At 49.1% G+C, this 12,199-nt stretch overlaps 1 protein-coding gene across 4 annotated transcripts in view; it reads right to left on the minus strand.

Moving 5' to 3' along the window:
- The window catches only part of HERC2 (HECT and RLD domain containing E3 ubiquitin protein ligase 2), a 207,605-nt gene that overhangs the window by 98,473 nt on the left and 96,933 nt on the right, over positions 1 to 12,199 (minus strand). For all 4 annotated transcript variants that reach the window (XM_063698424.1, XM_031002065.3, XM_031002064.3 and 1 more), the window contains 9 exons: positions 11,353 to 11,540; positions 9,829 to 10,021; positions 7,873 to 8,055; positions 5,011 to 5,192; positions 4,047 to 4,194; positions 3,592 to 3,788; positions 3,258 to 3,488; positions 1,958 to 2,096; positions 484 to 627 (listed from right to left, as the gene is read on the minus strand). In XM_063698424.1, coding sequence (XP_063554494.1) covers positions 484 to 627; positions 1,958 to 2,096; positions 3,258 to 3,488; positions 3,592 to 3,788; positions 4,047 to 4,194; positions 5,011 to 5,192; positions 7,873 to 8,055; positions 9,829 to 10,021; positions 11,353 to 11,540 — 1,605 coding nt within the window. The remainder of the gene's footprint in view (positions 1 to 483; positions 628 to 1,957; positions 2,097 to 3,257; positions 3,489 to 3,591; positions 3,789 to 4,046; positions 4,195 to 5,010; positions 5,193 to 7,872; positions 8,056 to 9,828; positions 10,022 to 11,352; positions 11,541 to 12,199) is intronic.

Genomic DNA, 12,199 nt, shown 5'->3' on the forward strand with positions numbered 1-12,199 from the left:
CATACATCTATGCATTTCAAAGACCAACTCATTTCCTCAGATGCCCATTAGATGGCTACACCAACTGAAATTCCCAGCAGCAGCGTGTTCATGGAGTGCGGCTTTACGTGCATTTGAAGAACCAGCTTAGGTTCATCTTGTTACAATACAGGCTCTATTTCTTTGGTCTGGGGTGCGGCCTGGGAGTCTGCATTTCTAACACATACCTGCGTGCCACCAATCTTGCTGACCCATGCAGCACACTTTAAATGGAAAGGCATGAAAATAACTTTTTCCCTCCCCACCCACCGGATGCCCTCAGTCTTGTCTTATAAGATGACGATGACAATTTTATTCACAGTTGGTGGTTGCTGGGCAGGCCACGTGTCTGTCTTGTACATTTATAAGCCACCTATGTCCATTTTTATGAACTGACTATTCACATCCTTTGTCTACTTTCTACTGCCCTTCTTATAAAGATTTAAGAACTTTTTAAAAAGACACCTGTGTGAACAGTTCCAGTCTCCTGAACAGCTGGCTGAGACAGGATCTGCCGCAGTTTATCCTGGTGGGAGAGCAGCGCCCGACCTGCTTTCAGGATGTATAGCTTCAACTGCTGGCACCGCAGCAGGTCCAGGTCCACTTGTCCTGCGGAAGGAAAGACTCAGTGAGAAGGGCGTGCCCTGCTCAGACTCCCTCCTCGCCAGCAGCAAGCCTCCGCCACATGGCGACGAGTAACGCTCTGCCCTTCAGGAATCTGCCCACCGCACACACTGTCCGTGACGAAGGGCTCGCCTTTCCCAGAGTTACACTCGGTGCTTCTGGGTAAGCATCTTCTGCCTCCTGGGTCTTCCTTCCCTGCTCTCCAGGCACCTAACTTGATAGGACGCAGGATTCAATGGGTTTAACACGGTTAGAACCATGTTAGCTACTATTAATATGATCAAATGTTCCCCAAGTTGCTGAAGTTTCAGCCGCTTTCACTCTTCTTCTAAGACTCCTCTGAGAGAATCTGTCAGCCCCACTAGCTCTTTAACTGATGAAGATGGCAGCAATGCCCAAGGCTTATCTGATAGCAGAGGCCGCAGAAGCAGCACAGAGAGCATGGGGTGGGAAGGAAGGAGGGCCGCAGGTGCTGCTCGGGCACTGGCTTGACTAACTGGCAGACAGGTTTATTCACCACGATGGGAAACGGCAGCTACTAGAGAAAGCCAGCTGAATTTCGGACATGTGGTGATTTGCATGCACTGCACCTCCAACCAGAGATGTGAATGGGAGATCCAGAGTTGAAAGTGCTTACATCATATATGCTGAAGCAGCAATCGTAGGTCTGTGGGAGCAAGAGGGGAGAAAACGTAGGTCTGTGGGAGCAAGAGGGGAGAAAACTCAAGAAGACTGGGCAGAATACACCATAGTTATGGGTGAAGCCACACGGACTTCCAGGACATAAAGAACGAGCAGCGAGAAGAGCTCCCTAGAAACATGGAAAGAAACTCAGGGGAGCCGCATTCTAGACCCGAAGGAAGGCAAAGCCAAGCCAGGCTACAGTCACAGTCTTAGCCATCCTGAATGTCACAGGTAAGCCAGGCGCTTCCGGGACAGAGGCCCCTGGATCCTGCAGAGAACAGGCTGTGAGCCATGGTCCAACAGGGTGACTGGGCCACAGGGCACTGGGATGGAAGGGAGGAGGGAAGAGGTGAACACAGACTTCTCTTCCGGGATAAAGGGTGACATGGAGAAGAGGGTGTGAGCCATGGGGTTCTTCAAGTGTGGCTCCGAACATGGCAACAAAGGCTGACTCGAAAATACTCATTACCACGAACACAGGGTTACATTCCCAACCGCAACGCAACAAATGGTGAGCCCACGTGAACCCGAGGACTTTAGCACGTCTGTGAATTCACTCATAAAAGAACACTGTACAAACGACACGAGTTTAAGATGGCAGCTATTTCATCAAGAAGCACCATGTACTGACCTGTAAAGGCCTGTTTAGTCGATTTCTTTATTTTGTGCTTTTCTAACTTGCTTCCAGCGAGGTTCACCAACTGCGCCCAGACAGACAGCATGGGCTCTGTGAAGGGCAGGTTGTTCACATTAAAGGCCACGGCAGGGAGCTGGAGAGGACACAGAAGCTGTCAGAGTGTGGCCAATATGACTAACAAATGAAACGTTCTGAAAGTCATCAAAACCATGGGCTTAATCCTGAAATGCCACACATACCCGTAAGCCTTTTTATAGCTGAGAATAAGCATTTTTTAAAATGACATTAAAGGCAGGATAGAGATTTACACATATAATAAGTATAATCTATATTAATTTTTCTTTACAAACCTGTCAACAATAATTACATCAGTGTGGTGGTTACTATCTTCTCAGATATTTTCTATATACTTCAAGTTTTCTACAACATGTATATATTCCTATAATAATAAAAAAGAGTACTTTATAGAAAATATAGTCAGGCCGGGCACGGTGGCTCACGCCTGTAATCCCAGCACTTTGGGAGGCCGAGGCGGGCGGATCACCTGAGGTCAGGAGTTTGAGACCGGCCCGGCCAACATAGTGAAACCCCATCTCTACTAAAAATACAAAATTAGCCAGGTGTGGTGGCACACACCGTAATCCCAGCCACTCAGGAGGCTGAGGCAGGAGAATCGCTTGAACCCGGGAGGCAAAGGTTGCAGAGGGCCGACAACACTGTGCCATTGCACTCCAGCCTGGGTGACAAGAGCAAGACTCCATCTCAAAAAAAAAAAAAGAAAAAGAATATATAGTAAGATTGCACTTGGGCTACATGAAAATAATGTAAATGGCTCCTTCTCCCTGTGCATCCTTGATTCACAGATTAAGATGACAGTAGCTGCTACATTAAGTCACGTCACTCAAAACTACTAAGCATTTTCTACATGAAGAAAGGCTGTTTTTTTAAAGGTGTTTAAACATGTTTGTTTTTCTAAAATTTGAGTTGTTCAATAAAAAGTAAACTTCATAGATTCACATTTTAAAATAATTAGAACTACCTCATAGATGCACGGTACCTTCTAGGTTGCTAAAGCCCTCTTCGTGTCTCTGAGGCTGAAATACACACGAACCACTGCTTTAAGTGCCCTGTGAGACAGGCCCTGCTTACCACAGAAGTGCAAGCTCACACAGCTTCCTGGACGGCAAACTTGAAGTACCAGAATCAAGTTATTTCAAGTGCTGATGTTGGTGCTCGGTTCTAGTGTAAAGTGAATTTCCCTTATCATGCAGTAACTAAGCACAAGTTCACCTACTGGTTTCAGCTGATTCAATGGGCAAACGCGACACGTCCGCATGTCAGAGAACTGCACGGTGATTTTGCCCTTCGGGGTGATGCGAGTCACGGTGCCTTCTCCAAACTCATCGTGCACAACTTGACCGCCCAGGCGCAGGCGACCATCGATGCCTCCAATCACAGCCAGGACCGCCATGAGGCCCCCCACTTCAGGGTTCTCGGAGTCGGGGAAGTAGTCCTCTAACTGGGCCTAGTGCAGACCAAACAGCGAGCTCGACAGAGACACTCACGGAGCTGCCCAATCCCTACAGGTTTACCGTTGAACTAAATTAATTCTGAGAACACAAACCCACCCCTTCGGAAGGCCTTCCCGCAAAGCTGTGGGTGATGGAGCGGAGCTGGGAGTTGATGTACTTGTTGATGAGCCCATTCCACTGAGTCAGGGAGTGCAGCGTGCGCAGCAGTGCCACCACCTCCTCCGCCAGTGTGCTGCTGTGGGTGGCAGTCAGCGAGGCCTGCGGGCGCAGCCTGCGCCGCCTCAGCGTGGACTCTGAGGAGGAAACCAGGGGAGAAGCTGCTGCACCGCTCTTCACCAGGGCACAGGGAAGGGAGACGGCCACCCACCTCTAAGTGACGGCACTGCGCCGCTCTTCACCAGGGCACAGGGAAGGGAGACGGCCACCCACTTCTGAGTGACGGCACTGCGCCACTCTTCACCAGGGCACAGGGAAGGGAAACGGCCACCCACCTGAGTGACGGCACTGCGCCGCTCTTCACCAGGGTACAGGGAAGGGAGACGGCCACCCACCTCTGAGTAATGGCACGTCGGAGGAGCAGGTAGTGAGCAAGCTCCCCAAGAAGTCAAACAGCTTCTCCACGAGGCATTTCATGTCCCTCGCCCTTTCGGTCTTGTCCCATGATGGAAGGACTGCTTGCAACAAATGCACAGCTAAGATCTGATAAAAGAAAATTTATAACGACAAGCATTAAAAAAAATCTGATGAGGAAACTACAGATTGTTTTTTTTTTGTTTTTTTTTTTTTTGAGACAGAGTCTCACACTGCCACCTGGGCTGGAGTGCAGTGGCACGGTCTTGGCTCACTACAAACTCCACCTCCCAGGTTCAAACGATTCTCCTTGCTTCAGCTTCTTGAGTAGCTGGGATTACAGGCACCCACCACCAAGCCCGGCTCATTTTTTTTGGATTTTTGGTAGAGACAGAATTTCACTATGTTGGCCAGGCTGGTCTCAAACTCCTGACCTCATGATACACCTGCCTCGGCCTCCCAAAGTGCTGGGATTACAGGCATGAGCCACTGCGCCCGGCCTCTCTTTATTTTCTGTTCTCATAACGCAAGTAATCATGTGAAAATTTTGAGATTCATTATTTTACAGCCAGGTAATTACACTCAAGTTGATTAGTGATTAGGATTGTCAGGAACTTTAAAAAAAGCAACATTACAGATGCATGTGTTTAATTAAAAAAGAATTATTTTTAGTTTAATTCTTAAGACAATTACACTACAAATTCTGTGAAGCAGATGAGTGAGTAGTTGCAGGATTTACCACTTAAGAGAAAAGCAGGTAAACTGAAGGTTAGCAACTTACCAATTATCAAGGACCTCTGCCCCTTGCCTCCAGAAAATCTACCCTGTCACTTCTAGACCCTTTCTGCACTCGTTACTGAATAAAGGCCCCTGACTCTGAGGGCAGGGAACTTCAGTACATGGAGGCCTCTCTCAGGGAACTGGTTTTGCCTGGCAGCACATTACCTGCCTCTGCAGCGAGGTGGCAGTGAAGGGTGCGTGCCCTTCCACGACCTTCATGAGCAGCGTGATCCACTGCGGGGAGCTGAGGGCGCCGCACACCTGCGGCGTGAGAGCGATGCTCCGCACAAACCCCAGCGTGCACCAGCTCTGGTGTTGCTCCCTGTACACCAGCCTGTTTGGAGAAGCTGCGGGAGGGAAAATAGACATGCTTCGTAACAAGTCCCTAAAGACAAATCCCTAAAGACATATCCTTATTTTTTTATCAACTTATTTTATTTTTCTACAATAAGCTCCTTTACAAATATATTGCAGTTTGTAAATTAATTCAAACTAATTCAAAGTGAGAAGTGGAAGGCGGCTTTTAAGTTAGTTCAAGAAACATTTCTGAATTTTTCTTTTTTTTTTTTTAGAGAAGGGCTCTCACTGTGTTGCCCAGGCTGGTCTAAAACTCCTAGGTTCAAGTGATTCTCCTGCCTTGCCCTGCCAAATAGCTGGGACTACAGGTATTTTTAAAACCTTGTAAGTATGTGTAGTAAAAGTAATTAGGGAATTTTAGCTATGCATTGTTTCTAGGCAATAGGAAAATCATCTATAATTCAAATAACAGTACTTTGCAACAGTGCATCTATTATATTTTTAATTTCGTGTTTTAAATATCTCCACAATCTTGCTTATATTTAATCTGCACCACTTAAATTTTTTTTTTGTATTTTTAGTAGAGACAGTTTCCAATCCAAGTTTAATACATCTGCATTAACAAAATGAGTTTTTCACTAGGTTTACACCACTGGATTCTGGCACCAGTGGGCCCACCTCTGCTCCGCCTGGCTCCAGGACTCCACTACTCCCTGAATGGAGGATGAGGCTTGGAGGCTGGGCCCCCGAGGGACCCCACCCACAGCCCCACAGGACCTGCTCTCGCCTCCCACCTCCCCCGCCCTGCCCTCAGCTATCCAAGCTTATGAGGACACCTGCCTTCCTTCAGCACACTCACATGGGCTCACACACACACTCACTCCCACACCCTCATATGCATCCTCACACTCACATCAATACTAAGTTATTCAGACACACTCATGGGCACTCACACACCCACCCTCACACTCTCAGGTGCACTCACACCACTGTCGCAATCACGAACACACACACACAATCCCAGTGACACGTATGCACACACAACAGATGCAAGCTGACACACACTCCTATGCACTCTCACGTACACTTACCCCTCCCAATGCATACAAAAACTCACATATGCACTCACACTCCTAAACACTAGTCACAACCGATTACTCACCCACTCACCTTTACCCACACACTTTCTCACTTTATACTCACACCTACAGTTACAACCTCCCACTGACACAAGCAAAATGCTCACACTCACACGCATTCACAATAACATCACTCGTGCTCACACTGACACAAGGCACTCATACACATTTACACAAATGCTCGCACTCAATCGCACACTTACACTTGTGCCTGCCACCCATACTTCCTCACGCTCACCAAGCCTCACTGACTTACACTGACTTACACTTACACTGGGTGTCTCATTCGCACACCCAGTAATCCCCTCACACTCACACTCATGCCTCCCTCGTGCTCACCCTCACACACACACACTGGCTCAATGCACTGACGCTTTCACTCCCACTTCACCTGAATGTAGTCACCTGCCCACTCACATGCTCTCATGGACATACACACACCCACACAACCACATGCTACAAACACATTGTCACACTTGCAACACAAACGCTCAGCCACTTGCCCATCGACCGCTAACACACTCACTCTCATCAATATGTGCGGACGCTCCAGCACACCACTAATACACGCATGCTCTCACACACACTGGAGCACGCCCACATACCCACCCACACTCACATGTGCTCACTCTCAGTCACATGCACACTCACCCCACTCCCTCAGCTCACATTTCTCATACTTACTCTCCACACACACAAACACTTTATGGATGAAACTGTGCCTGTCCCCCAACTTCACGCACATTGGGAACCTCAGAATATGATCTTATTTAATGAGGTCTCTGTAGACGTCATTAAGGTAAGAATTTAGGTGACATCATGTTGGATTACAGTCAAAGAAACTCAGAGTCCTTTCAGAGACAGAAAAGGACATGCAGAACACAGGGGCAGGGGCCATGTGAAGACGCAGGCAGAGACTGGCACAATGCGTCCCAACACCAGGGAAGCCTGGAGCTCCCAGAAGCTGGACAAAGTAAGGAAGGACCTTCCCCTAGAGCCTGTGGAAGAAGCATGGTCCTGCCCGCACCTGGATTTGGGACTTCTGGTCTCCAGAACTCTGAGAGAACAAATTTGTTGTTTGAGGCCAGTGTTATGGGTTGAATTCAGAATTGCAAAATTCGTATGTTGAAGCCCTAACCCCTACTGTACCTCGGCAGGTGACCCTGTTTGGAAATAGGGTCGCTGCAGCTGTAATCAGTTTGATAAGGTTAAACGATGTCCTTATGAAAAGGGGAGATTTGGAGGCGACTCACACACAGGGAGAATGCCATGTGAAGATGACGGCAGAGATAGGGGTGACACCTCTACAAGCCGAGGAACGCTAAAGAGACCAGCAAACTCCAGAAGCTGGGGCAGAGCCCTCAAGCAGCTTCCGCCTCACAGCCCCGGAAGGAACCACCCTTGATCTCAGCCTTCCAGCCGCCAGAACTGTGAGAATTTCTACTGTGTAAGCCCCCAAGTTTGTATACTTTGTTACAGCAGCCACAGGAAAGGAATCCACACACATCCACACCCACCCACATGCACACCCAGACACAAGCGTGCGGCCCCCAGCGCTGACTCCCTGGGCCCTCGATCTCTCATTCCATACATGTCTTGTCCGTCGTTCCGCTTTCCACTAACATTCGCAGCAGTCCGCATAAAGTCTTGGTGGCTTCGCTCTGCATGATCTCAGCATGAACTCCAGCAGACAGACAAAGAGTCTGCAGTAAGTTAATAGTGCTGGTAAACATCATTGCAGTGGGGTGAATGTTCCTTTCAGTTTGTTCGGCTTCTAAAAAAAATAATCAAAATTACAAATTATATTCCCAAGTAAAACTGGAAGATAGTCTTGCATATAATTCAACAGCTTTAATATTACATTCTTGTTTTATTGAAGACTTGAATTTTAGTGCAGTTTTAGGTTCACGCAAAATTGAAAGTACAGAGATTTTTGTGTTCTTTTTTCCTTTGAGACAGGCTCTGTCTCCCAAGCTAGAGTGCAACGGCATGATCATAGCTCACTGCAGCTTTGACCTCGCAGGGTAAGCAGTCCTCCCACCTCGACCTCCCAGACTGTCATCTTTTCTGCTTTGGAAAGGGAAACAGATCTTTACAAGAAGAAAAGATGGAACTCAGGATGCACTAAACGTGCACCCTGATCATTTTCTGTTCCCATCTTCCTCAACAATCTTTTAAATAATAATTCAAAACAACATTAGCATATAACTCAGAAGCAATAAATGATTCCAAGGTTTCACTTCTTTAGAAACACAACTTATCAAATGTCAAGCGCTGGTTTCTGATGAGCTGGCTGTGTCCTAGATGAGGACAAAGCACCGGCATCTGTGGAGTGGGGCGACCAGACGCTCATGCAGCCAGCTTGGCTGCTTTTGGGATGAGGAGATGTGTGGCAAATGAGGCCACCCTCTGTCGTGGGGCCACCCCTGCCCAGGCTCTGATGCCTCTGTGGGGAAAGGCCCCAGGCAGGGAGCCAGGCCTGCTTCCTGCAGGCAAGGTAGGCTGAGGGAGGAAGCAGCGACTGGTGTCAGGCAGCATACTATAGGCTGGATGCTGGCGGCCAGCACCACATCCGCCCTCAGGGACAGGGTTCCAGGTGCCATATACATCGCTCCTAACAGGCCTACGCAGTAGGGAACACTTCTGTTCACACCTGAGGGACCCAGGCCCCAGAAGTGACGTGTCAAAGATGGTGGTATCCGGATCTGAGCTGTGTGCCCCGAGCCCAGACGGTGCGCTATGGCATAGCCTCTTCCAGCCCCCATACCGCCTGCTCTCTAGTGAGTACACCTTCTAAGATCTCGTGCTCACTGAAACAGCCATTTCTGAGCCTGATGACACTGTAGCCATGGGGGGCACTGTGGTGCTTCCGGAGGCAGCCCCAGCCTCTTGGACGGTATTACCAAGCCCAGCCATGTGAAGCTTCACATGTCTTTTAGGAACAGCTAAGAAATGTCACGAAACCTCCTCCCGCAACCTGGATCTCCACAGATAGGATCTAGCTTTCTTGGTCCACCCCTAAATTCTCACCTCTGCTTCCCTAGAAGCAATAAAGTGCTGACTAACTCCACATTACATGAAGAGTTCAGAGTCAGGGACCACAGAGGAAAGGTAAAGGCAGGTGGCAGGTGGGGTGTGCTTGGGCAGGGGCTCTCACTGGAGGAGGAGGCAATGGACCAAGACCACAGGGCAATTCCACCAGGCCTCGGCTCACTCGCTCAGATGCAGGCTCAGCGCCAACCACATGAGACTCACTGGTGGTGCAGCTGCCCCGGCCTGGCCACCACATTCTCAAAGAGGGGCGGGTGCACACGTGAGAGTAAAATGCAGAAAGTCAGTTCCAGCCAGATTGCCGGATCCCACAGCCACTCCACACACCTGCATCGGAGGTGCCTGGGAGCTTATTTAAACTGCAGGCTCCGAGGACAGAGCCCAGCTGCAGGTACGTCCTGACATCCCATTCTAAGGCCCAGATGACAGTGGTGGCAGCCAGCACCTGGACAGTTTGTGGGCTGCCTTGGACTAAACACCTTCCTGAGTCACCCACCAGAGTCGTCCTCTGTGTCCGAATCCTCTGCTGAGGGCTGTGCAGCAGCCGGCAGCTCTGCCAGCTTGAGGTCATATTTTCCTTCTTTCCCCATCCTGTAGGAGTTGGTGCTGCCCGTGTCCCACTGGACTCTTATCCACCCGTCCTCTCCCAGCTCACCAATCACTCGGCCTAGGCCTGGAGGAGGCCCATCCTGAGAAAGCCAAAGTAGAGATCAGTTAGGAGGGTGCGTAACCTGCCCTGGTCCTTCCATGGCTCCCACCAGACCTCAGTTAGGAGGGTGCATGCCCTGCCTTGGTCCTTCCATGGCTCCCAGCAGACCTCAGTTAGGAGGGTGTGTGCCCTGCCCTGGTCCTTCCATAGCTCCCACCAGACCTCAGTTAGGAGGGTGCGTGCCCTGCCCTGGTCCTTCCATGGCTCCCACCAGACCTCAGTTAGGATGGTGCGTGCCCTGCCCTGGTCCTTCCATGGCTCCCACCAGACCTCAGTTAGGACGGTGTGTGCCCTGCCCTGGTCCTTCCATGGCTCCCACCAGACCTGCCACACAGATATCACCATATGCCACCCTATCTGTCAGGGGCTGTCCCCAGACACAGATTTCACCTCTCCTACAAAATGTGTGTTTGCATCATTTTAAATTAAATGGCATAAAATAACGTGCTCATGCTGCTTTACCAAGGAAGTCGGGGAAATCTCATCTCAATGAGGATCCTCTGAGTCAATGCAGAGACAGGGCTTTGCAGCAAGTCCTGACCCCTCAATCCCTCACGGGCCTCGCAAGAGCGCAAACCTGAAACAAGCACCAGCACCTCCACATTCCCTTTGCTTCAGTTTTCCCCGGGCCCCAGGGGGAAGCTCTGGCTCTCACTTCTGCAGGAGAAAGCTGTTTCTAGGATGGATGCTGTCTCCAGACACTGCTATTTCTAAGATGACTGTGACAAAGCCGGGGCTTACCAGCGTGGCTGAGAAAAGCTAGACAGACCATGGGAAGGTGAACACTGCCCTAACTTAGCTAGGGCTGTGGTAAGTGACTTCCACCTGGGGGCACCTGGCAGAGATTTAGAAGAGACCTGCCATGAGGGAAGATGGAGACGTGGCCACAGGCCCATGAGGTAGATCCCTAACTACTGGGTTCAGGGCACTTCGCAGCACATGGCCATCAGCCCACAGGGGCAGCATCTGGGCTTCCTGCCTCAGAGCCTTCACTACACCAACTTTCAGAATGAGATTTACTCTCTTGCTCACTCTCACACTCTTGTTCCAGTGACCCATCAAACTGAGCCTCATGCCAGTGAGTTTCCTGAAAAGAGCTGCCTCTCTTTCCAGACTTGATTCTGCTCAGATGCCCTACTTATGATTCCCTACTTGTGTTCACTCCCTTCAGCTGCTCAGGAACCAACACCTGTGTCATCGATTAACTGACACATCCTGGATTATTCCAATTTCCACCCACCGATATCGTACAGAACTGTGTAGAAGATAACTAATGTGTGGCTAATGTGTTCACATCAAATCTCTGAGTACCTGATCGCCCCATTTCCAGTCCACACCTCTCATGACCCTTGTTCCAATCTTCATCATGGCAGCCAGTTCTGGCCCTGAAACAGGGAGCTGCACAGGAGCCGTTTCCTTCCTTGTTTCTTCCAAAACTGTGGCAGAAGCACCTTGAGCAGAAGCATTCATATCTTCCTCAACGTTGTCACAACTGGGGCCTGATGGAGCATCAAAAACAATAGCTGAGCCAACAAGTAGCTACAGTGTCCCCTTAATACACACAAAACATTCACAAAGCACTAATGAAGATCATAATTTTGAACAATCCATACTATATGTCTTATCAATATAATATTATGAATATTTTACTGATATAGGATAAAAGAAGATAAACGGAAGGACGAAATAGATAAATATCCTAGGAAGATATAAAAGATATTAAAATGCTCAGTAAAGCTACTTTCTCTACTTCTAGGAATTACTCCCCCCAAAAAAGCAAAATAAGTTAGAAAGATATTCATCACATTTTTTATTAATAGAAAAACAAAGATAACTACCTAAATATCTAAGAGTGGGAAACTAACAAACTTTAATCATGGTTCTGTGCAGAAGACAGCTAACAGCTGGCCCGAGATACAACCTCAGACAGGGTTACTGCAGGCTGGCCCTCGGCTGGAGTCTGGATCTCAGGAGGGCTCTCCCATTCCCTAGGTGGTAGGTGTGGTTCCCTGTGCCTGAACTGTCTGTACAAACAATGTGGTCTGTGCTGAAACCTGCTTTCCTTGTTCTGGAACTTCGTACGTGCCAGGCAGGGGGTGCCCGTGTGATCAGCCCTAATGGAAACCCTGGGCCTGGAGTCTCTATCCAGCTTCCTGGC

The sequence above is a fragment of the Gorilla gorilla genome, chromosome 16, assembly GCF_029281585.2.
Source record: "Gorilla gorilla gorilla isolate KB3781 chromosome 16, NHGRI_mGorGor1-v2.1_pri, whole genome shotgun sequence".
NCBI classification, from domain to species: domain Eukaryota; kingdom Metazoa; phylum Chordata; class Mammalia; order Primates; family Hominidae; genus Gorilla; species Gorilla gorilla.